Source organism: Panthera onca, chromosome D1 (assembly GCF_046562875.1).
Source record: "Panthera onca isolate mPanOnc1 chromosome D1, mPanOnc1 haplotype 2, whole genome shotgun sequence".
In the NCBI taxonomy this organism is placed as follows: domain Eukaryota; kingdom Metazoa; phylum Chordata; class Mammalia; order Carnivora; family Felidae; genus Panthera; species Panthera onca.
Window position 1 is genome coordinate 590889 of NC_138348.1, and position 20410 is coordinate 611298.

Consider the following 20410-nt stretch of genomic DNA (forward strand, 5'->3'; position numbering starts at 1 on the left):
GGATTTGTACGAGGCTCTCGGGCCCCCAGACTCCGCGCGTCCCAGGCCTGCGCTCCCCCTCCCTACACCCCTGGGCCACTGTGTGTTCCCTCCAGCTTCCCCGCGAGGCCGGGCACTGGGTCTCGGGCCCGGGGGCGGGGCCCCAAGGCCCCCGGAGGGCGCGGCCGTTCCCCGCGCGCTCCGATTGGGCGGCGCGTGCTGGCCCCGCCCCCGCCCGCCCCCACTAAAAACACCGCCTCCGCCACCGCCAGGCACAGCGTCTCCGCCTCCGCAGGCGGGGACCCCAGCTAGAGCGACCGCGGGCCCGGCCCGGCCTGGCCCCGGAACGAGCGGGAGCGCGCGGCGCGCAGCGAGCCCCGGAGCCCGGAGGGCCGCAGCGATGTTCCCCAAGGAGGCGACGTGGAACATCTCGTTCGCGGGCTGCGGCTTCCTGGGCGTCTACCACATCGGCGTGGCCTCCTGCCTCCGCGAGCACGCGCCCTTCCTGGTGGCCAACGCCACGCACATCTACGGCGCCTCGGCAGGGGCGCTCACCGCCACGGCGCTGGTCACCGGCGCCTGCCTGGGTGAGGGGGCGGGGCGGGGATCCGGCGCGGGGTCCTGCCGGGGTGAGCGGAGGCCGGGCGGATGTTCTTCCAGGGGGTAGAGCGCCCCCCGCCCCGCCCCGGCCCGTCCGCTCCGGGAAGCTGGCAGGGGCGCGGGTCGGGTGGGGAGGGGTCTTTTGCCCGCCCCCAGGACCCGGGTGGAAGGTCCGAGCTCGGGCGCCGGCCCGGGGGCGGGGCCTGGTTTGTTTTGCATCGAGGTGCCCAGGGATTGGGGTGGGGCCACGCGCGCCTCTGGGGCCGAGGCTCTGGCCTTTCAGGGCGCAAAGGCTGGAGGACGGACAGGTGCAGCAAAAGGTATTTCATTGGAAAGAGAAAGTAACTCGTGGGCGGGACCGTGAGAGTCGGGGGAGGGGCCTCACTATCCCGGTAGCCCGGCGGTGGCCCAGGTCACTGTGTCCTGGGGCTACGCTGTTCCAGGCTGCCGTGTCCCTGGGGCCCTGTATGGGGTGGCCTCTGAAGAGTATTTGGGTACCGTAGCCTGGTGCCTCCCAGGGCATCTGGAGGAGGAACTTGGCCGGTAGGGCCTGGGCAAGGCAAACTCTTCCCCACCCTCTCCCTCGTTGCCCACCGCCCACTGTGGGCCTGGGTTCCCAGGTGTGGTCAACCCACTCCCCTGGGGTGAGGGGTGCTTCCGGGCCCTCCAGCCCCTCCAGCGGTAGCGCAGAGGTGGGTGTGCACCGGGATGGCCTTCTCTACTCACAGGCACTTCAGGCAGGCGCGTCCAGTGCTGTTTACAGCACACTGAGTACTTCAGGAGTCCTGGGAAAGGTGCCCAGCCCCCAGCTACTGGGGCAGCCAGGGTGACAGAAGGGTCAACAGGTCCTTGAATGCCCTGCCCAGCAGGAGCCTGTCCGGGGTTCTCCGCTGCCCCCTTCCAGTGACCTTTGCCCTGAGGGGCTGGGGTAGAAGGAGCACAGCTCCGCATCCGTGGGACCTGGGGGCCCTGCCCCTCTCTCTCTCTGGAAGCCTTCCAGCCAGCCAGTGTCTGTCATACCTGCGTGCTGGCCTCGGGCCACACCTGACTTACTGCTGTGGAGGTGGCTCCCAGGACGCCCCCTCTTACCCCCAAGGAGCCTCTTTTTCAGGAGCGGTCTTGGGCAGCTACAGTCTCCACAGCATGGCGGGCTCTGTCCAAGAAGAGTGTTGGGGGTGCTTTCTCAGGGGCGGTGGGACCCCACTCTTTCCAATCCCATGCCCACAGGCCTGTGCTGGACTCCCTGGGTCTGGCCAAGTGTGTGAAGGCTCGGGCTGGTCAGGGTTGAACCTCTGCCTTCCCCCCCCTCCCCTTCACAGGCTGGGGGCCACGCCAGGTCAGGCTCGGGCTGGTCAGGGTTGAACCTCTGCCTTCCCCCCCCTCCCCTTCACAGGCTGGGGGCCACGCCAGGTCAGGCCCAGTGACTCATGGATCAGGACAAGCAGTCGGGAAATACTGGGCAGAGGGAAGGCCTTGGCCCCAGCTGTCTGCCCTCCAGGGATGGTAGCCTACCTTTGTCTCTCTGGGGCAGGAAGCAAGAGTCTCCGTCATGGGCCAGGCCTCGTGATGGATACTGGGAGTTCTCCAGGGTAGATGGCGGTGCCGTGACTGTGCGTGCTGTGGCTCTGGGCACGGGACCACGGGGTGGTGGCAAGCCCTGACTGTTGGCCCTGCTCACCCAGGCGAGGCAGGTGCCAACATCATCGAGGTGTCTAAGGAGGCCCGGAAGCGGTTCCTGGGTCCACTGCACCCCTCCTTCAACCTGGTGAAGACCATCCGTGGCTGCCTGCTGAAGACCCTGCCTGCTGACAGCCATGAGCGCGCCAGCGGGCGTCTGGGCATCTCCCTGACCCGAGTCTCTGACGGCGAGAACGTCATTATATCCCACTTCGGCTCCAAGGACGAGCTCATCCAGGTGGGCCGTGGTGGGCCGCGTCCCGAATCGGGCACAGTAGGAGCTCAGGGTCCCTGCTCACCACGCCCTCTCTGTCCCTGCCCCACAGGCCAACGTCTGCAGTACCTTCATCCCTGTGTACTGCGGCCTCATCCCTCCGGCCCTCCAGGGCGTAGTGAGTATCCCCGGGGCACCTTTCCTGGGCGACCAGAGTTGTTCCCTGGGCAGGCAGTGGGACGAGGCAGTGGGGAGGAGGAAGGGCAGCGGTGCCTCTCCCCCCCCACCCCCCCCACCCCCCCCCCCCCCCCAGCCTGTTGCCTCACTTCCACTTACTCAAGAGCCAGGCGGGCCCCCTGGAGATGCATACTTCCTGTGGCTGTCTCTGCCCCTCCCCCAAGGTCTGGCCATCTGTTCGGCCGCCGTGGCCAGTGCCCAGTGGGTGAAAGGCTCGAAGGAAATAGCCACGGGGTGGAGCCCAAGGTGGCCCAGTGGGTTAGCCAGCTCAGTCCTCAGGCCTCTCCCCGTGTGGCCGTGTATCCCGCAGCGCTATGTGGATGGCGGCATCTCAGACAACCTGCCACTCTACGAGCTCAAGAACACCATCACCGTGTCCCCCTTTTCGGGAGAGAGTGACATCTGCCCACAGGACAGCTCCACCAACATCCACGAGCTCCGGTTCACCAACACCAGCATCCAGTTCAACCTGCGCAATCTCTACCGCCTGTCCAAGGCCCTGTTCCCGCCCGAGCCCACGGTGAGCCCTTCGCCGGGGGGCCCGCTGAGCCTGTCCCGGCTCAGTGCCAGGGGAGCGAGCTGCCGGAAGGCCTCTCCTGAGGGACCAGGCAGAGGTGGGCGCTGCGCAGACTCTCCATTGAGGCCGCCCGTCCAGCAGCCCGGATCCCTGTCACCTTGGCGGAAGGAAGGGGCTGTGGGGGCTCCAGAGGGCGGAGCAGGGCACCCCGGCTCTCTCCTGGTGCCTCCCCGCTCCTATTCATCGTCCCCCTGCCTTAGGTGCTGCGGGAGATGTGCAAGCAGGGTTACAGGGACGGGCTGCGTTTTCTGAGGCGCAACGGTGCGTGGGTGCCCCCTGGAGCAGGCGCGGGTGGGGTGGGCGGGCGTGGTGGCTCCTCGCCTCCGCCCCTGCTCCCGTGCTGATCACCTGTCTGGGGGGTCCCCACCCAGGCCTCCTGAACAGGCCCAACCCCCTGCTGGCGCTGCCCCCGGCCCGCCCCCGTGCCCCCGAGGATGAGGATGTGGAGGAGGCCCAGGGGGCCACAGAGAGGGCCCTAGCGGAGGGCCCCTTGCAGCCACCCCTGGAGGACCACATCCTGGAACATCTGCCTGCGAGGCTCAATGAGGGTGTGTGCAGCTGGCGGGGCGGATGGGGGTCCCTGGCTGGTGGGGAGCAGAGGAGCGGGGAGGGCCTGGCTTCCCGGGCCGCTGGTCAGCGTCCCTCCTGCGCCCACCCCCAGCCCTGCTGGAGGCCTGCATAGAGCCCAAGGACCTGCTGACCGCCTTCTCCAACATGCTGCCTGTGCGTCTGGCCACAGCCATGATGGTGCCCTACACTCTGCCGCTGGAGAGCGCTGTGTCCTTCACCATCCGGTGAGGGGAGTAGGGGGCTTGGGCGGGGACCGTGGGGGACCAGACTTCGTCATCCGTGAGTGGTGGACACCGTGGGGAGAAGGCCGCTGGCGGGGGGGATGCGGCAGAGACGCCGGGTCGGGGGTCCCAGAAGCTGGGGCGCAGGCCGGGGTGGGGTGGGCGTGGGGGAGGGGGAGGAGCCATGGGCCCTGAGGCCACGCCTCCCGTCCCCGCCCAGCTTGCTGGAGTGGCTGCCTGACGTCCCTGAGGACATCCGGTGGATGAAGGAGCAGACAGGCAGCATCTGCCAGTACCTGGTGATGCGTGCCAAGAGGAAGCTGGGGAGCCACCTGCCCTCCAGGTGAGCCCCCCTCACTGTTGTGTCTCCCCCAGGCCTGAAGCCCCAGGGGCCGCCTCTAAAGCCCTCCCGCCCTCCATCCCTCCCCACCTGCAGGCTGTCGGAGCAGGTGGAGCTGCGCCGCGCCCAGTCACTGCCATCTGTGCAGCTGTCCTGTGCCACCTACAGCGAGGCACTGCCCAGCTGGATGCGCACCAGCCTCTCGCTAGGGGACGCGCTGGCCAAGTGGGAGGAGTGCCAGCGCCAGCTGCTCCTGGGCCTTTTCTGCACTAACGTGGCCTTCCCACCCGATGCCCTGCGCATGCGCGCCCCCGCCAGTCCTGCCCCTGCGCCCCCACAGCTCCCACCCGGCTCGCCCCCTTGCTGAGTGTTTCTCCCCCCCCCCCCCCCCATCCTGCTCCGCCCTTCCCCAGCCCCCTGGGGTCCCCGGTGCTGAGGGCTGGGTCCCCCAGCTTCCCTGCCCCGTGAGGTGGGGGCCCTGGGGCGGGCTGAGATCCCCCCTCCTGGGCCTCTCTCCATGACCGCCGCAGGAGTCAGGACAAGGGGCCCCTCACAGCTGCTAGAAGGGGACTTGCCGTCGACCCCTCCACCGACCACTCTGTTGCTGCGCTGAAGAAAGAGGGGTAGCGAGTACCCCTCCCCTCACCTGTGCCTTTATCTCCCCCTCAGGCCCTGCCCCAGGGCTGGGGAGAAGGGCTGGGCTGCACCCCCCACCCCACCTCCCCCCGCCCAGCCCAGCGTCCCCCAGTCCGTGCAGTATTACTCCCCAGAGCTTTGCACCTGCGCCTCCCTCATCCGGCAAGTTTTGCCAGAGAAGAACGTTTGTGAAGAATTATTTATTTTCGCCAAGCAGATATAATAAATGCCACAGCTCGGCCCCGCCTCTCTCACTGCGTGTGACTCCCCGGCCACAGGGGCCCTACTGTCCTCCAGCCTGGCATTCCGGGCCTGAGGCCTTCCCCTAAAGGCCCTGGTGGGCCCGGGTTCTAGCCCACTTCTCCGCCTGGGACTGCTGTGTTTGCCTCACTCTGCCCGGAGGTGTGCTGCCCGACCCTTGGGCACAGCTTTCCAAGGGCCAGCGGAAATGCCGGGACCAAGATCCTCACTAAATAAAAACTGAGAAATGCTTACCAAAGGTGGTGTCCGCATCTCCACTCCATGGTGACACAGGTGGTGTGGGGCTGACCTCAGGCTGGGAGGGCGAGGTTCCCAAGCTGAGGCCTGGGGACCTGGGAGCCCCGGGGCCTGCCCCACTGTGGGCATGTGGCACAAGGCTCTTCGCAGGGCGCTGGGCCTCCCCTCACCAAGGCACACCTCACCGGCCAGTGCACACACATTCTCCATCGCGTGTCCCCCTCCCACCACACCCCTGTGACCCCTGCCGATATGTAGGTCGGGTCTGGAACGTCAGGCAGGGTGAGGTCTGACCCAGAGGAGGCTGGACCTTGTTCTGTGGGACATGGTTTCCTGAAGGCGTCCTCTGCCCTGGCCAGTCTGAGGGGGTGCAGCCAGCCCTTCCTGGTGACCAAAAAGGGCCCATGGGGGAGGGGCACTGGAGCAGAGCCGGGTGGTTGGCTGGCTGTCCCGAGCTCTTGGGCGCCGGCAGGCCCCGGCCAACAATAACGGTAGGGACTGCACGACTGGGAGAGCCGGCCGGGCAGGTCCCCGGTGCCGGGAGCCGCCCCCCGCTCGCTCTCCAGTTCCCGTCCCGTCCCGTAGGCCCAACCTGTTCTAGTTCAGCAGGATCCCAGGCCCCTGCAGGAGCAGAGGCCTCCAGACCCCCGACCACCTCCCAGGTGGGTTCAGGGGCTGGGCTGGGGCTGGGGCGGGGGGGGGGGGGGCCGCTTCGGCAAGAGAATGGGGTCTCTCCCCCGGCAGGAAGGTCACGTGCGAGTCCCGCCCAGCTCCGTCTCCCAGCTCGCCCGCAAGGGGAACCCGAGTCAAGGCTGTGCCCCAAAAGGAGATCTTGGGGGCAGACCGCCGTGGGCGGGGGTGGGGGCTCCTTTGTGCCCCCACCCCACTTGTACAGGCCTTACGCGAGGCAGCGGATGCACGCACCGTTTTGTGATATACTCCCTGCTAATTGTTGAACCACGGGAAAGACCGCAGCTGGGAGAGCGTGGGCAGCGCCCGCCCCCACTCCTGGCGCTTTGCTCTGCCTCCCGCCCGCCTGGGTCCTGCACACACTTTTTGGCGCCTTAAATCGGGGTCCTCGGGACAGCCGCACCCTCCTCGCCTCGGCCCTGCTCAGGAGGGGTCCCCGAGCCACCGGGGTCATCTCCGCCCCGACGTGAACTCAGCTCTGCCGGGACAGGCGCGGGGGGCGGCGGGGGGCCGCACGCGGGCGCCGGGCAAGGAGCAGGCGGCCGGGGCCGCGCGGAGAGGCGGAGACACGGCGACAGTGGCGGCGGCGGCTCCGCCCGGGGCCGCCCACGCCGGGGTCTCCGTTTCCCGCGGGGCAGCAGCAGCCGCTCCGCGCCCGCGCCCCCCGCGCGCCGCCGCCTTCCCGGAGGAGCCGCGGGGCCTCGCGACAGGTGCGGCGGCGCAGCTCGCAGGTAGGCGCCTCGCGGGTCCCGCCGCCGCGCCCCACCCTGCGGTCGCCGAGGGACGCGCCGACCCTCCGGTGCCCTGGGGGGGGGGGGGGGGCCGAGCGGCGGTGGGCGCGGCGGCTGGCGGGACCCGGCCGGCCGGTGGGCCCCGCTCCCCCAGCCCGGCGCCGCGCAGCTTCCGGCAGGGATGGACCTCTGGCCCCGGGGAGCCCGCGGGCCGCCGGTGGGGGTGGCGCTCCCGCAGGGGCGAGGCGACGGCGTGCGGGGGGAGACGACTCCGGTCCCCCGACCGCCTCCTCCCGCCCTTCCTCACACCTGCCCTCTTTGGACACTGCGCCCTCCTGCCGCTCCTGGAGTATGGGCGCGGAGGAAAAATTAGGGTCCCGGACGGAGGGGAGAGGACCCCAGAATCCCCCAGGCTTGGGGTTAGCTTTGGGAAATCCGGGGCCTGGGCGCCCGGGGGGACCACAGGTGGGTCTGATTAGGGGGCGGAGCGCCATGCGGGGGTTGGGGGGGGGGGGCGAGGAGGTTGCGCGACCCGGAGGGGGCAAGTCTGGCGGAGCAGAAGGGCCTCGTGCCAGGGGGAGGGCCATCAAGCCTAGAATCTGGCGCGTTCCCGACAAGGCCAGTGGAAGTCACCGGTGCTCCAGGCTGAGACCCTGCACCCGCACCCCTTGGGGCCCGGGGCCCGGTGGGAGGGGCGGCGGCAGAAGGGCAGGAGCAGACGCCGCCTGCCGGCCACCCGGAGGGCCGAGGGCGCTGAGGCCCAGACTCGGGGGCTAAGACCCGGCCAGGACTGTCTGAATGCTCCAGCTGGCCCGGCCCCTCAGCCAGGTCTCCAGGTGCCCACCTTCAGGGCCTGCTCAGCTCCTCCCCTCGCTGGCCAGTCCGTCACCCAGGCTCTCTCCCCTCAGTGGCCCCGGAGCCCCTACCTCCTTATTTGGCATCACAAGTTTCTCCTGTAGCTGCCACCCCACGGCGGTTGCCCCTCCCCCAGGTCCTCTCCTGAACCGGCTCCCCCCCCCCCCCCACCAGGCAGCCTCCACAGGCCCTGAGCCTGCCCCACCCCACCCACGACACCCCTGTCTGCAGCACGGTTCTGCCCCCAGCTACCTTCCTCTCTGGACTTCTGTGGAGCCTTCTCCCGCCTTCCCGCCTGGTGGAAGGAGGCCCCGCTGCTCACTCCGGGACCCCAGCACCCCAGCTTAGCCCTCACCCACAGCCTCTCTGCCTTCCCTTCTCCCTTCTCATTTCTGCTTAGGCCCTGACTCTTCCTTGGCTTTTGCAGCACGTGATGGCCGAGACCCCCACTCCCATGGCCCGGCCTGGGAAGCCCGGGGCCGGGGAGGACCGGCAGGAGGAGGAAGAGGAAGAAGGGGGCTCCGGGAGGCCACGGGCAGAGACGCTGGAGCAGGCCCAGGAGCTGTTTCTGCTGTGTGACAAAGACGCCAAAGGCTTCCTCACACGGCATGACCTGCAGGTGAATCCCCAGTCCCAAGAGGCTGCCCAGCCGGGGGCGACCTTGGCTGCTCAGCCCTGCCACCCTTGCCTGGCTAGGGCCTGCAGAACGACGTGCCCCTCACACCGGAGCAGCTAGAGGCTGTGTTCGAGAGCCTGGATCAGGCCGGCACCGGCTTCCTCACCGCTTGGGAGTTCTGCCTCGGCCTGGGTGAGCGGAGCCCCCCTCCCCCGCCCCACCCCGCTGCCCAGAGACCCTCCGGTGGCACATGTGGCTCTGGAGCCCACAGCAGACACAGATGGCAGCCTGTGACTCTCCGTCGTGTCCCTGCGGAACACACACTGGTGTCAGTGCACACAGGCCCCTGAGGAAGCCCCCCCACCGCCAGGCGATGTATGGAGCTGCCCCTCCTGCTACCCGACCCCCTCCCATCCGTGCCAAACCCAGGTGGGGCCGGGTGCCAGGTTTGCCCCGTTCTGGCCCGGCTGTCACCTCCCATTCCTAAGCCACGAGTCTGACCAGGATAAGGAAAGAAAAACAGGAAACTGGGCTCAGAATAAGGACAGGATGTGTGCGTGTGTGCTTGTGTGTGTGTGTGTGTGTGTGTGTGGTGGGGGGTGGTGAGTGGCGGCTGAGCCAGGGTGCTAACCTACAGCTTTGATAATCTTACCTTCCCATGCCCACAGGGAAGTTTGTGGGGGTGGAGTCAGCCCAGAGCACACCGCCCTCCCAGGCTCCAGAGGAAACCTTTGAGTCGGGCTGGTCAGATGTGCAGGGCACTGGGGGCTCCCTGGAAGAAGAGGAGGAGGAGAAGTTCCGGGAAGCGCTGGAGCAGCTGGGGGTGGCCCCAGTCCTGGGCGAGTGAGTTGGCGCTGACTCGGCCCCCAGTTCCCTCCTCTGCTGCCTCCCCCTCTGCATGCTGCCTGTCCACACTGCCCGCGTGTCTGTTCCAGGCCGGGGTCCCTAGGCTGGGACTGGCCCAGTCGTTCTCCGTCAGCTGTGACACCTGGGAGGGGCTGAGCGTGATTTCCCGCAAAATTTGCATTTCAGGAGGCGAACGCGGCTGGTCTATCCAGGGCTGCAGGTGTCTCCAGAAGGCTTACCCTTCGGGATGGGGTCAGGGAGCCCCCGCTTCAGCCTCAGCCCCTGTCCTCCCCCTGCAGGCAGCGAGCGGTGCGGACATTCTGGACCCGATTGCAGCGCGAGCGACCCGAGCTGCTGGGCTCCTTCGAGGACGTTCTGGTGCGCGCGTCGGCCTGCCTGGAGGAGGCAGCCCGAGAGCGGGACGGCCTGGAGCAGGCGCTGCGGCGGTGAGGAGTGGGGCCTGGGCAGCTGGGCTCGGGAGGCGGTAGAGGCGAGACTGGGGTCTGTGGTGCCGGCGGGCTCAAACAGCAGTCCCCTCCCCCCCCCCCCACCTCCGTCCTCGAAGGCGGGAAAGCGAGCACCAGAGGGAGGTGCGGTGTCTGTACGAGGAGACGGAGCAGCAGCTTCGCGAGCAGTGCCAGCGTCTCCGGAGTCAGGTGGGCCCGAAGCCCCGCCCCCGCCCCGCCCCGGCCCAATCCCAGACGCGCTAGTCTCATGGCCACGCCCCCTCAACTTTGGCTCCACCCGGCCCCTCCCCCGGCGCGTGCCCCCGCGCCCGCCTGGGCTCAGGAGCTCCCCGCACATCCCAGGACCTCCCCCGGGAGGAGCGCACAGGCCTCCTGGAGCTGGAGCTGCAGGACCGCGAGCAGGAGCTGGAGCGGGCAGGCCTGCGGCAGCGGGAGGTGAGTGGTCCCCCACCCGCCCCTGCAGGGTTGGGGTGCTGACAGACCCAGAGAGGGGCCCTATCCCCGCCGTCACCCGTGCACTCTCCGGTACACTTGAGGTCCCGGTGCCTCAGTGTCCCCGACCCCGGAATTACTGGGAGTCAGGGGCAAGCGCAGCACCCCGAAGAAGAGGTGGAGGGGTCCTCCCCAGCTTGCACTGCCCCCCCCCCCCCCCCGCCCACATCCCGCAGCTGGAACAGCAGCTGCAGGCCCGGGCCAGCGAGCAGCTGGAGGTGCAGGCGCAGAACGCCCAGCTGTGGCTAGCCAACGAGACCCTACGAACGCAGCTGGAGGGGACGCAGGAGCAGCTCCACAGGCTGGAGGGCGACTTGCGGAGCCGCCAGGAGCAAACCCTACGGTGCCTGGGAAGCGGGGGATGGGGGTGGGTGGGTGGGGAGGCGGAGCATCAGGGGCGGGCCCGGGGAGGGGCTGCGGCCGGCGCGCGAGGCGGGGCGGGAATAGCTTTGGGGGCTCGGGTCCGGGCCACTCCCATCCCCGTCCCCCGGCCCGGCCCAGCCCTCAGGGTCTGCGCGGGTCAGGGTCGTGGGTCGCGCCGAGGAGCCTCCCGGCACCCAGGTCACCACCTCTCTCTTGCAGAGATGTGGTTGCTGTGTCGAGGAACATGCAAAAGGAGAAGCTCAGCCTCCTGCGGCAACTGGGACTCCTCAGGTGAGGTCAGGTGCAGGCCGGAGGGGAGGGGCCCCACACAGCTTGGGGTCTCCTAGCTCTCAAACGTTCCCGACCACGGCCTCATCCTATTGGGAGGCAGTCAGTCCTCATGTCTGTCCCCCATCCCTCGGGGGCATCCGCAGCCAGGCACCCCGTCTGAGGGACAGCAGAGCCCGCATTCCCCCCTTGCCCCAGGAAAGCTGCCTCTCAGAGCCCTTGGACTCCCCTTCCCCAGGGAGCTGAATGCGAGGCTACGGGATGAGAGGGATGCCTGTGAGGCCAAGCGGTTAGCCAGCGGTCGAAGGAGAGCTCTGGCCATGGCTCGCATGCCGGGCCCCACCTGCTGCTGTTGCTGCTGCTGCAGCTGGGCTCGCCCCCCAAGATGTGGCTCTGGCCACCTTCCCAGTGCCCGCTGACCATCCCCCAGAGACTCACTGGGCATTCCTCGGAGAGGCCACCCCTCGAAGGCGAGGCGTCATGGCCCATCCAGCATTCGGGCTCCGCTCAGGGCACTGCAGGCCTGCCTGCATGCAGACGTGAAGGAACTACCCGGGGAGGGGTGGGTCGGCTGGAGTCTCACGTGCCCCCCTGCTGGGCCTCATCCCGTCCCATCCCATCAAATCCATCTCTGACCAGCAGAAAAACTCCCTCCTCCTAATAAAGTCCGTCGACTGCACTGTGACCTTCTCAGCCTCTGTGTACGTGCATCACAGCATTTCCCTGGTACGCACACGAGGTACCCATGGCACTCTCAAGGCAACTGGACAGTACACGTGTGGCACATGTCCTGAGGTGCTGGGGTTGTGGATTTTCCTGCCTGTCTCTGGTCATGCTTTCAAGCCCTCACTGTCCATTCAAGCTGAAGCCCCGTGGGGCCCTCTGTGGGAACCAGGGGACCGAGGCCCATTGTCTGGGCCCGCTCCCGGCCCCAGTTGACAATCCCCTCCCCATACCCGTCCTCACACAGCCCCAGGTGGACCAGCTCAGCCCACTGGAGTTGAGCCAGTCCTGAGTGGGACCTCCTGGGGCAGCCCTGCGGCCGCTTCCCATGCCCGTCCTTCCTCCACCCCCCCATCACCCCACCCCGCCCTGCCGCCTCCCTGGAAGTGGGGAGCTGCTGGCCAGACCGTGGACCGTGGGCAAGGAGCTGGGGACCGCTATCCATGGAGAGCTTCCAAATGACTGCAGAATCTGACCCACCCTGCCTGGGTCTGGGAATGAGCCTGGTGGGTTGGGAGTCCCCTCCCCTTCCTTACTCCCACTGCCACTGCGGGTTTCCCACCCCAGCAGGTCAGAAGGCTCGGCCCTGTCTACCCCACCCCTTTCCACTCCTCCCGGGACCAATGCCTTCCAGACTGGACTGTCCCTGGCAGGGACCCCAGGCCTCCGCTCCAGGCTGTCCTCCATACTGCACCTAGAGCAACCGCACTCCTGCATCTGACCGCACCCCCAGACCCTAGCCCACCAAGCCAGCATCTGTTCCGCCGGCCCTGCAAGCCTCCGGGTGTCCCTGCGTTGTGGGGAGAACGGGCCTGGGCCTGGAGGAGGGCCTGCTGGCCTGGCCGCCGCCTCCACCGCCCCCAGCCCGGCTCCTCGGCCTCCCGAGGGCGTGAGCCCCGGCTGGGCTGCGGACGCCCCCGGGTGCAGCACGCCCGCCTCCGCAGTCGCGGGCGGACCCCAGCGCCCGCACCGGCGGGCGTCCCCGCCGCCCGCCCTCGCGGAGCACTGCCGAGACCTGCCCTGTGTCTGCCGCCGGGGGCGGGGCCTGCAGGCCGGGGGCGGGGCGCGTCTCACTCCCGGGCCCGCGACCCGCCGCGCAGTCTCCGCGCTCCGAGCCGCCGCCCCCCCCACCCCGCCCTCCCCGCGCCCGGACTCCGACGCGTGGCCGGTGAGTGCGCCGCCTGGCTGGGCGGGTCGGGAGGGGCCGAGTGTCCCGGGACCCTGCGCGGCCCGCCCCCGGAGGCCCGGCTGCGGGCGCCGGGAGGCCTGGTCCCGCCGGCCGGCAGCAGTCCCCTCCCGGCCCTTTCCGGAGCGGGACGGAGTGGGGGCCCGGGGCCGGGCGCCTCCTGGGCCTTCGCACAGGCCTGGCGGCCCCTACGACCCCACCCGAGCATCCTAGTCATTGTCTCTGGACACCGGTGCCCGTCCCTCCGCCGGGGTGCGGGTGGGCGCGCCGCAGGCTCGCCCGGGCGGGGACTCCTCCTCGGGCCTGGCTGGCGCCGAGTGCGGGGCTGCCCTGCTTGGGGCGTGGGCCGCGGGTCGCGGCGGGCCCGGCTGAGTTGCAGGGGCCAGGGCGGGGCGGCTCGGTCCCAGGCCGCGGGAACTATTTCTGGCCGGCGCCTTCCCAGGGGGCTCACATCCGCCAGGCACTCCCGGAAAGAGGGGCCCCTCCTCCGCCCGCCGCCCGCGCGTGGGGGCCGGACCTGTGTCGGGAGAATCAGCCTCCTCAGAAGGCTGGGACCTCACCACGGGCCCAGGGGCAGCCTGCGGGCACGTGAGGCTCCCGTAAGCCCAGCTCCAACCAAGGGGTCTGCGTCTGGTTTTGTTTTGTTTTTCCCTTCCGAGGCTGAAGGGACCGCTGCTTGGTGGGCTAAGGGACGGTGGCGGGTCTGGCAGGAAGGCCCCGGGGCGGGGTGCTTGGGGAAGGCGGGTGGTCCCTCCCCGGATCACACTATGCAGAAATGTTTTCCGTCCTGCCCCGCCCAAGCACTGACCAAAATACCGGGCCTGGCCTCTCCCCTCCCTGCCTGCTCTGGAAACCCAGCTGGTCAGAGCCACTGCCAGGGGCGGCTGCAAGGACGGGTGACAGGCCCTTGCTGATCCAGCGTGGGCCAGACCGGTGACCTGTCCCTGTCCTCCCAGTGGAGCCTCCTAGGGAACTTCCGTCCACCTGTCTCAGAGAGGATCCGTCCTCACTAGCCAACCAGGTGAGCGCGGGGTGGGGCAGGTGAAAGTTCGGCTCTGAGTGGTGCTGTGTAGTCTGGAAACGTAGCCTGGGGCACTCAGCTGCCATCTGTGTCCCAGGGCCCTCTCCCCCCACCCCAGTGCGGACACCCCACAGGAGAGCAGGGAAGGGGTCCCTGGGGTGCCACTCGGGAGCTCCTGTAGCTTCACATCTTGCTGGGGCTGGTGGGACCGCCCCCTTTCCAGCAGAGAGGACCAGCAGAGGAAGTACCCCCCCAGGTCTGGGGGATGGGTTTCTGCGGGCTCCGAATGCCCAGAAACGCCTGTTCTCACCCTGGTGGGGAGGAAGGCAGGCCTGGCTTTTAACAGACACCTGAGGGGCTTCCCTGAGGCCATGGGGCTGGTAAGGGGCAGGTCCGTCCATCTGTGAGTGGCCTCCTCCTCCCCCCAGCGGCCGGTAGGTGCCTGCCAGCCTGCCGGCCTGTGATGTGGAGCCCCGGGAATGCTGTGTGTGTGTGGGGAGGCGGGTGGGGCCTGCATGAGCTCACCCTGAGGTGCCTGCTGGGGCTTCTGACCCTGGCTGCCAGCAGGGGTGAGTCAGCCGGTGACGGTTGGAATCCTTCATGGCCCCCTGGTGCCCTGGGCTCTGGTCAGGGGAGCCAGGCCCTTCGGCCTTCAGCTTGGCTGTGGGCACTAGACATCCGCCCTGGCTGCGGTGGGGGGTGGGGGGTGGGAAGGGGGCTCCCGAACTGCCCCTCCAGGAAGCATCCAGGTTCTCACGGATGCGTTGCCAGGACCTTCACTCGGGGCCAGTGGTGGGCTTGGCCTCAGCCAGGGGCTGGCCTGGGTGCCTGTGTCCCCTCCTACTGACCTCCGCTGGCCTCTCGGCCCCAGGATGGGGGAGTTCAACGAGAAGACCACGTGTGGCACCGTCTGCCTCAAGTACCTGCTCTTCGTCTTCAACTGCTGCTTCTGGGTGAGGAGTGGGCACCCCCTCCCGTTGGCCTCCACCGCTCCCATTCCTGGTCCTTAAGGGGAATCCTGGCCTGGGGGCGGGCGTGCCGACCAGTGTGCGCTGCCCACAGCTGGCTGGTCTGGCCGTCATGGCGGTGGGCATCTGGACGCTGGCCCTCAAGAGTGACTACATCAGCTTGCTGGCCTCGGGCACCTACCTGGCCACAGCCTACATCCTGGTGGTGGCTGGCGTTGTTGTCATGGTGACCGGCGTTCTGGGCTGCTGCGCTACCTTCAAGGAACGGCGGAACCTGCTGCGCCTGGTTAGCAGGGCACCGGGCTGCTGGGGGGGGGGGGGGGGGGCTCTGGGGCCCCGGTGAGAAAGGGAATGGTGGGGGTCGAGTGTGACGCCGCAGGACAGCCTCTGCGGTGCTCACCTGTGCCAGGGGTGGGGGGCATCCCTGCATCCCAGCTCGGCCAGCCGCGGGGAGCTGTCTGGGAGTGCCAGCGCCCGCCCACTGCCATGAGCCCTCGGTGGCCACTTGGGATCTGAGGTTGGGGGCTCTGCTCTGTCGTGCCTGGGCGCCAGGAGTCCTCACGGGACGGGGGCGTCTGCGCCCAACGCCAGCTGACCGTCCCCGCTCCCCCCGCCCCCCAGTACTTCATCCTTCTCCTCCTCATCTTTCTGCTGGAGGTCATCGCTGGCATCCTGGCCTACATCTACTACCAGCAGGTGAGGGGCCTAGACAGGCCACACGGGGACGCACACACGCGGGGACACAGACACACACGCGGAAACGTGCCCGTGCAAGGGCACAGATGGGCACGTGTGAGACAGGCACACACGCTTGGAAGGACACACGCTCCCCCTCCCCCATGTTCCAGAGGCCCCTGGGGGGTAGGGGCTCACAGTGCGGATGGACAACTTGCCCGTAGTGCCCAACAGGCCCACTTGGGGGCTCATGCAGGGAGGAAGGTGTCCGTGGGACCTGGAGCTCCCTCCCTGTCCTCAACCCTGTCCACGGCCACCTGGGACACTTGTGCAGCCCAGCCCAGCCCCTCCCCAGCCAGCATCTGGCCCTAGCTCTGCTTGGAGACCCTCCCCCCACCTCCCCCCGGTCTGTCCCTGCCTCCACGTGCCCCAGCTTGGAGGGTCTTGGATTGTTCTGCTGAAGCTGTCCCCTCACCCCCAGCTGAACGCAGAGCTCAAGGAACACCTGAAGGACACCATGACCAAGCGGTACCACCAGCCAGGACACGAGGGTGTGACCAGTGCGGTGGACAAGCTGCAGCAGGAGGTACGTGGGCACCACGGGGGTGGGTGTGCACACCCCTGCGGGCCTCCCTGGGCCCCCCGAGGGAGTCCCTGCCCCGGGGGCTCAGCCCAGGCCGCGTTGCCGCTGCAGTTCCGCTGCTGTGGCAGCAACAACTCCCATGACTGGAGGGACAGCGAGTGGATCCGCTCCGGCCAGGCGGGTGGCCGCGTGGTTCCCGACAGCTGCTGCAAGACTGTGGTGACTGGCTGCGGGCAGCGGGACCACGCCTCCAACATCTACAAGGTGGAGGTAGGTGCCTGGGCTCCCTGGTGAAGGGCTGAGGAGCCGCGGCAGCCCCGGGTGCTGGGGGCCCACCCGAGGGGCCGGACTCGCCCACCTTTGGCACCTTACCCCTCCCCCACCAGGGTGGCTGCATCACCAAGCTGGAGACCTTCATCCAGGAGCACCTGAGGATCATCGGGGCAGTGGGCGTTGGCATCGCCTGTGTGCAGGTTCGGGGCGGGGGGGCGGGCAGGCAGGCCCCCACGGGGGCAGGGGACACGGGCGGCTGGTGGCCGTGCCCTGCTCACCCCGGCTCTGTGCCGCAGCTCTTCGGCATGATCTTCACGTGCTGCCTGTACAAGAGCCTGAAGCTGGAACACTACTGACCCTGCCGGGCGCCCCGCGAGTGCCGCAGCTTTGCCGCCTGACTACTGAGCTGACACTACTGATGGCCCCAGGGCCAGAGTCCCAGGACGCTGCTCCGGACCCTCTCCCCACTCTGCCAGGGAGGTGGCGTTCTCACGCGTGCACCCCCGTGCCACCACCGTGACCTCTGGGGACCCCCTCCCTCAGAGGGAGCTTCAAGTGCCTTTCTCTCCAGACCAGAGGACTAAGGCGGGGCCCTCCGGCTGCGGGGAGGGAGGAATACTCTGCCTGGTGTGGGGACGCTGGGTTCTGACCGTCAAGTCCCTCTCCGCTTCTCCTGTGGGGCTGGGGCCCTGGGGCCACCCCCCATGCCTGTGCTCCGCCAGAGGGGCTGGTTTGGGGTGAACTGGGCAGAAAGGGGCTGGCCCCCCCAGGGTGCTCCTAGACCCCTGGACACACCTCTGCATGGTGGTCAGGGCATTGCCAGGTGGGGACAGCCGCAGGCAAAGAGTCCCAGAGGCACCTGCCGCTGGGTTGCCTACCGCCACCCCTCCCACCCCTCCCAGCCCCGCTCAGGAAAGCCAAGCGAGCCCGGTCCTGTCGGTCCTGTCTCTGCCCTCCCAGTCAGGCCTCTGCTGCCCCTGAGCCCCTGCTTGGATTCCCCACCACTCCCCCCACTGAAAGGCCACAAGCTCACTTGTTCACGATCACCTCCCCTTGGCAGGAGCAGGGGGTTGTGGGTTCACTCACTGCTGTATCACAAATGCCTAGAACTGCTGCTGCCATGTGACAGGCACTCAATAAAAGTTTGTGGACTGAGTGGGCTTACTCCGTGAGCGACAGACCTGGTTCTGGTCCTCAGGGCTTTCTCCCCAACAAGGGGGACAGAACCCAGTCCCACAAGGGGCCAGGAGGGCGCATCCTGGCGGTCCCAGGCAGCCACGTGGGAGCCAAGGACTGATGGGACTCCAGGGCCGAGAGGCCAATGGCAGGGACAGCTGAGCACAGGCTGCTTGCAGAGCCTTGCCGGTTCTGGGACGGAAGAACGGTGGTGTGGCCAGAGCCTCATAGAGGCAACGGAGGCCTCGAACGCTGGTTTCTAAACCCCCTTCTGGCTCATGTAGGGATTAGGAAAGGGGGTGTGGGCTCAGGAATGAGGACAGGAGGCCTGAGCTTTGGCAGGACGTGTACTGGCAACGGAAGCCAAGGCTTAGGCTGTCTCCCCTGGGCAGACCCTACCTTCCTGCCACAGGTGTATTTACTGGTTCTCAGAGGACCCCATGTCAGACATCTGGGCAGTGGGGCTGGCCCTGAAGAAGGTGCCAGAGAAAGTCGCCTCTGTTTCTTCTAACCACAGGCTCCTGCCTTCCGCCTGCTGGAGGGCACCAGGGTTTGCCGACTCCCGTCCAGGGTGATGGCTGCCGGCTCTAAGCCTCAGCCTGAGCTGGAACAGGACGGAAGTCCCCGGAAGACAGCTGTTCGGTGGGGCCACAGGATTAAACGCTAATGCCCAGGGCCCTGGGAGCTTGACCGGCTCTGACACCCAGCAGAGCCTCCTAGGCCCACCCTCAAGCTGCTGTGAGGGTCTCAAGGGTGGCAGTGGAGGCTGGGCGCTCCCCCTGCAGGAACATGGCCAAGGGAAGGAGCCTGCTGGGCTTGGCTGGTGCCTAGAAGCTTCTGGCAGCAAGACCCTCTGGATGGGCAACTGAGACACAGCAGGCACTCTATTCAGGGCCCAGGAAATCTGGTTGTTGAGATCCTGGGAGGGGTTTCGGGGAATTTCTGTGCTAGGTCTAAGGAGCACCCAGAACATGGGGGTGGGGATGCCAGTGTCCCCTGGCCCCCTAACCCAAGTGCTGTTGGCCGTCTGTGACTCTGTTGGGCTGTGAGAGCCCACACTCGAGGAACCCCCCACCCCCAGGCCGAATGGCTGTCATTTGAATGGCTCTTCCTCCCCCTGGGCAGTGAGGGCCATGTCCATCCCTAAGCAGCTTCAGGCATGAGACAAGGGAGTCCCACAAAACCAGGCCAACCGTTAGGACCTTCTTGTTGTTCTGCAAAGGCCTTTACTGGACGGTTCCTTCCAGACTGGAAGACACACACCCGCAGGCAAGGGACGGGCATGCTCCAGGCTATCCACACCTCACAGGGAGGAACTCTGGGCAAGACTCTGCCGGCCCCTGGTGAGCACAGCGGGCGGGTGGGCTCCAGCGCCCTCACTTCTCCAGAGGCGCATAATTGAGCAGCTTCTCGATCAGGTCCACGTGGGCCAGCAGCATGCGACGGCAGCAGTAGCGCTTCAGGCCAAGTGCATCCAGAGCGTCCCTGTGGGCAAGGACAGCAGGCCGTTCATCCAGGCACTTCCGGGCAGATGGAGGGCCTTGCCCAGGCTCGGGCAAGCCACACTCGGCTGCCGTGGGATGGTTCCAGCTCAGCTCCACAAGTCAGGGAGGGAGACTCCAGGAGCACCGCCCCACCCCCCCGTCTCTGTCTCATTTCTCAAGCCAGTTAGAGTTGTCAATTTTGCCAGGGACTGAGCCCCAGTCACCCTGAAGACTGCTCCGGAGATGGCAGGTTGGGACAGAGCAGGCCAGGTTGGGAGGTCCCTGACGGTGGTATGCTCGCAAGGGGTCCTGTGCAGGGTACCAGCCAGCCACTCACACTCTGGACATTGGAACGGACTCATTAGTACCCGGCATGAGCACTCAGCCCATCCCGGGCCTCCGCATTCATCCAAAACATTCGAACCCCAGGCCCCGGGGGGTTTGAATGTGATCAGGACAGGGGACTGTCCACACAGGAGCCAAGAGTCAGACTGTAGTGGCAACAGGGATTCAGACAATATTGTGGTGGTAACTGCAGTGTTAAGGAGCAAAGCCAGAAAAGAGCCCCCGCCACCCAGCACAGCGTGATACCCATGGCTATGTGGCCAGGAAGCTTGTTCTATATCCCCAAGAGACAAATGGTTTTGCCAAGACACGGGGGTGGGTCTCATGGCAGAGAGAGGAGAGAGAGCAGGTGGACAGGGAGGAAGCTGACGACTTAGGTGCCATGACTTGCCAGGGGATACCTAGAAGTCCCCAGGATACCGGAGGCTTGATACCCAACTCCCCACCTCTCCCCGAACTGCAAGGAGGGGGTGGGGGCGGTGGCAAGGCTCCAGTGAGAACACATCAGTGGAGCAGGGTTGGGAGAGAGCCTAGGGAATGAAAGCTCCCGAAGGGTCACCTGTGTTGATACGAGTGCCCGCTCTCACCCCGCCAGGACCCGGGGACCCCGGGACACCGTCCCGCCGTTCCCTCGCCCCCGCGCCTAGCAGCAGCCCACCCGCAGACCGGGACCCCCGACCTCGTCCTCCGCCCCTGTCCGCACGCGTCACAGATCGGGACCCCTCGACCCCAGAGCCCCACCCCCCGCCCTTCAGTCCCGCAGGCCGGGACCCCTCGACCCCGTTCCCCACGCCCCCACCCGGCCCGGCGCCTCACCCCTCGGTGTACTCGGCCTGCAGCAGCCCCAGGTAGGCCTCCCACTTGTTGCCGACGATCTTGCCGCAGGTGAAGCAGCGCACGGGTATGATCATGGCGGCGGCAGCTCAGCGCTCGCTCGGTCTGATCTCGCCGCGCTTCCGCCGCGGAGCCGGCCCCGCTTAGGGCGCGTCCATCGCCGGGGGGGGAGCCCAGCCCCGCCCCCAGCCTCCCCCAGCCGCCCCCCAGCCCGCCCCGCCGGCCCCGGTGCCGTCAGAGTCCGC

General features: G+C 67.8%; 4 protein-coding genes and 1 long non-coding RNA gene across 9 annotated transcripts; 3 read left to right on the forward strand and 2 right to left on the reverse strand.

The window, feature by feature from the left end:
- Positions 1-239: 239 nt before the first annotated feature.
- PNPLA2 (patatin like domain 2, triacylglycerol lipase) lies at positions 240-5289 on the forward strand. The gene is made up of 9 exons (XM_060629349.3): positions 240-566; positions 2262-2494; positions 2583-2648; positions 3018-3227; positions 3485-3545; positions 3656-3832; positions 3946-4078; positions 4296-4418; positions 4512-5289. The coding sequence occupies exons 1-9, from the start codon at positions 380-382 to the stop codon at positions 4780-4782; spliced, it is 1461 nt and encodes a 486-aa protein (XP_060485332.2). The 5' UTR covers positions 240-379; the 3' UTR covers positions 4783-5289.
- A 373-nt stretch (positions 5290-5662) lies between these two features.
- CRACR2B (calcium release activated channel regulator 2B) lies at positions 5663-11582 on the forward strand. Of its 3 annotated transcripts, none has more exons than XM_060607695.3 (10): positions 5663-6211; positions 8253-8444; positions 8522-8633; positions 9110-9284; positions 9587-9733; positions 9853-9943; positions 10097-10189; positions 10423-10589; positions 10829-10900; positions 11136-11582. In XM_060607695.3, exons 1-10 carry the CDS (start codon positions 5954-5956, stop codon positions 11314-11316), a joined length of 1488 nt encoding a protein of 495 aa, XP_060463678.1. In that variant the 5' UTR covers positions 5663-5953; the 3' UTR covers positions 11317-11582. The 3 variants fall into 3 exon arrangements, with proteins under 3 accessions (XP_060463678.1, XP_060463679.1, XP_060463680.1); XM_060607696.3 differs by lacking the exon at positions 5663-6211 and adding an exon at positions 6572-7435; XM_060607697.3 differs by lacking the exon at positions 5663-6211 and adding an exon at positions 6572-6970.
- Positions 8649-9631, reverse strand: LOC144613003 (uncharacterized). The gene is made up of 3 exons (XR_013550311.2): positions 9527-9631; positions 9094-9213; positions 8649-8750 (listed from the first exon to the last, which is right to left on the reverse strand). It is a non-coding gene; the product is annotated as an uncharacterized LOC144613003 (long non-coding RNA).
- A 1079-nt stretch (positions 11583-12661) lies between the features above and the next one.
- On the forward strand, positions 12662-17482 carry CD151 (CD151 molecule (Raph blood group)). 3 transcript variants are annotated; one of them, XM_060607714.3, is made up of 9 exons: positions 12662-12788; positions 13608-13827; positions 14699-14780; positions 14890-15081; positions 15417-15491; positions 15952-16056; positions 16165-16323; positions 16440-16526; positions 16623-17482. In XM_060607714.3, exons 3-9 carry the CDS (start codon positions 14700-14702, stop codon positions 16680-16682), a joined length of 759 nt encoding a protein of 252 aa, XP_060463697.1. In that variant the 5' UTR covers positions 12662-12788; positions 13608-13827; position 14699; the 3' UTR covers positions 16683-17482. The 3 variants fall into 3 exon arrangements, with proteins under 3 accessions (XP_060463697.1, XP_060463700.1, XP_060463698.1); XM_060607717.3 differs by having other exon boundaries at positions 12673-12788; positions 13763-13827; XM_060607715.3 differs by lacking the exon at positions 12662-12788 and having other exon boundaries at positions 13430-13827.
- A 1223-nt stretch (positions 17483-18705) lies between these two features.
- POLR2L (RNA polymerase II, I and III subunit L) lies at positions 18706-20323 on the reverse strand. Its single transcript, XM_060607727.3, has 2 exons — positions 20148-20323; positions 18706-18987 (listed from the first exon to the last, which is right to left on the reverse strand). The coding sequence occupies exons 1-2, from the start codon at positions 20240-20242 to the stop codon at positions 18879-18881; spliced, it is 204 nt and encodes a 67-aa protein (XP_060463710.1). The 5' UTR covers positions 20243-20323; the 3' UTR covers positions 18706-18878.
- Positions 20324-20410: the final 87 nt, after the last annotated feature.